Source organism: Neolamprologus brichardi, chromosome 16 (assembly GCF_056152115.1).
Source record: "Neolamprologus brichardi isolate AB-2024 chromosome 16, ASM5615211v1, whole genome shotgun sequence".
Classification (NCBI taxonomy): domain Eukaryota; kingdom Metazoa; phylum Chordata; class Actinopteri; order Cichliformes; family Cichlidae; genus Neolamprologus; species Neolamprologus brichardi.
This window is the reverse complement of record NC_142119.1, coordinates 20,751,769-20,754,073: the sequence shown is the minus strand read 5'-3', so window position 1 is coordinate 20,754,073 and position 2,305 is coordinate 20,751,769. Positions and strand designations below refer to the sequence as shown.

General features: G+C 42.1%; 1 protein-coding gene across 1 annotated transcript; it reads right to left on the bottom strand.

The window, feature by feature from the left end:
• Window positions 1-316: 316 nt before the first annotated feature.
• Window positions 317-2,093, bottom strand: LOC148098241 (uncharacterized). The gene has a single exon (XM_087829942.1). The coding sequence runs from the start codon at window positions 2,091-2,093 to the stop codon at window positions 534-536; it is 1,560 nt and encodes a 519-aa protein (XP_087686068.1). The 3' UTR covers window positions 317-533.
• Between the last annotated feature and the right edge of the window lie 212 nt (window positions 2,094-2,305).

Below are 2,305 nucleotides of genomic sequence, written 5' to 3'. Positions count from 1 at the left end.
GGATGAGAGGTGAAACGTCTTCAAGTAACTTAAAGAAGTCCAGACGCTTTTCTTTGCAAGCTCCTTTGACTACGATGACCTGGATGACTGAGAACCTTCACAGACATAGCGCCTAATCACAACAACAGTTGCCTCAAGGCGCTTTCTATTGTAAGGTAGACCCTACAATAGTACAGAACCCAACAATCATATGAGCCCCTATGAGCAAGCACTTTGGCGACAGTGGGAAGGAAAAACTCCCTTTTAACAGGAAGAAACCTCCAGCAGAACCAGGCTCAGGGAGGGGCGGCCATCTGCTGCGACCGGTTGGGGTGAGAGAAGGAAGACAGAATAAAGGACAGAAAAATGTTATAATGTAATGTGGTGAAATTATTATCAACCAGGTGGTTCATGAGACAATTATTTTAAAGTAGTCTGGTTTTAACATTAACAATGAAGAATTATAATAAAAATGTAATGCATCTAGGCTACGTCCACATGTACCCAGGTATTTTTGAAAACGCAGCTTTTTAGATGCAGGTGTTAGGTAAACTTTAACGTGCTCGTGAGAAAACCCTAGAGAAGAAATTAGGTCTCTTCAATGGGGCATTTCTTTTGAAACTTTTGACAATCACGTTGTCAATATTGTCTTGGCCATTAAACATTAACTCCAGGACAGTGTTTGGATTTTTCCACTTTTGCCGGAGTTCATTGTATACTCTCACACTGACTTCTTCAGTGTTCTCTAAGGACATTTTAAGCTTTTGGGACAAAATTTTAGCCCAAATCCTGTGGGTAAACCTGTTCATAATGGCTTTATCTGCCCCTAGAGGCAATTTCCTTGCCGTATTTGCGTTGCTTATAGCGTGCAGAACCAAATCTTTAGTGAAGCTTTCAACAACTTTCATGTACTCTTCTCGGTTTTCAGATATAGTGAGTACTCTTTTTGGCAAGGCCAACAGGAGTTCTGTAAATGTTGGGACAGTAATGTCGTCAAGCCGTTCCCTCAGACATAAAATCAAATATTTCTCCTTGCAGTTATGTGCTTTGCAAAGGTTGGTGAAAATGTCCTTGTTGATATTGGTCAGCCTTTTTGGAGATAGATCCAAATCTTTCTTGTCAATTTGAGGCCAGATTTTTTCAAGCAGACGATCACTGATGGAGTCCAGAGTTGAGCACCGTGTGATGTCCTTGTATTTAGACGAGGCTTTGCTTGTGGCCTCTGAAACTACCAACTGAAGAACTTTGTAAACACACATCTTTTCTTCAGACAGATAATCAGATGCCAGAGTGACGTCATAAGAACCAATATCAGAATCACCATTACCGACTGACACATGTATAGCTTTCTTTACAGGCTTTTCCAGGGGGCAAGCTTCTATGTTGTCCAAGTCTTTTGAGTAGTTTTTCTTCAAACAGCTTTTCTTCGGTTCTACTGTGGCTGCGGTTTGGGTTTGAGGAAGAAACATCTGGGACGACACAGACGTTTCTTCCTCAGATGACTCACAGCTGAAACCTATTAAAATATCTGGATATATGCAGGGTGGTGCAGGTACACGATCCAGTGTTAGAATTTCTCGATATTCACTGTCATCTGTGGATGTTTCATCAAGACTGCTCTCCTCTGCAGCCAAATGCAGCTTGAGGTTTTCTGAGTCTGAAGAGTCCTCCAGTCCTGGAGTTTCTGTTTCTTCATTAACACCGTGGCCATCTACAGAAATTTCTTTCAGGATGCTGTTCTTTGCTCCTGTTTCTTCTGTTTTCTCATGGGACTCTGTGTGCACTGAGTGAAGAGAGAGCTCATTATTCTGCGTGGACACTGCATCTCCCTTCTCCACGGTTGTGTCCATTGCATCCACTAACATGGAACAAAGTTTCAACATGTCTTTCAGCAAGGTGGAAGGCAGCTCAGTGTTGCAGTACTCTGGGTTGAACTGCAGAGATTGCCACTGTGGTACAATTATACCAAAAAAGTGGTCACTTAAGGACTTCCATGTTTCCACTGAGGCGTTACTGTGTGGAGTTGTCATGTTTAAGTTTGTATTACTATTTCTCTGACTCTGAAATGTAGAAGTGGAAATAAATTGTTGGCTGGTTGGAGTTGTACTAGGCATGTGTGCTCTTTGTAAACTAAATGCATGGGATTCTGGACAGCCCCTGTATAAGGGTTTAAGCCCCGCCCACATGCGGCTGAAGCCACTGTGACGTCATCCACTTTTCTTTGAAGTTGAACCTTCAAAGGTTTGGGGGCGGAGTTTAAGGTAATCTCTGACACAGCTGCATGACATTTAAATGGCATAAACTATTAATTTAAATTACCCATTGT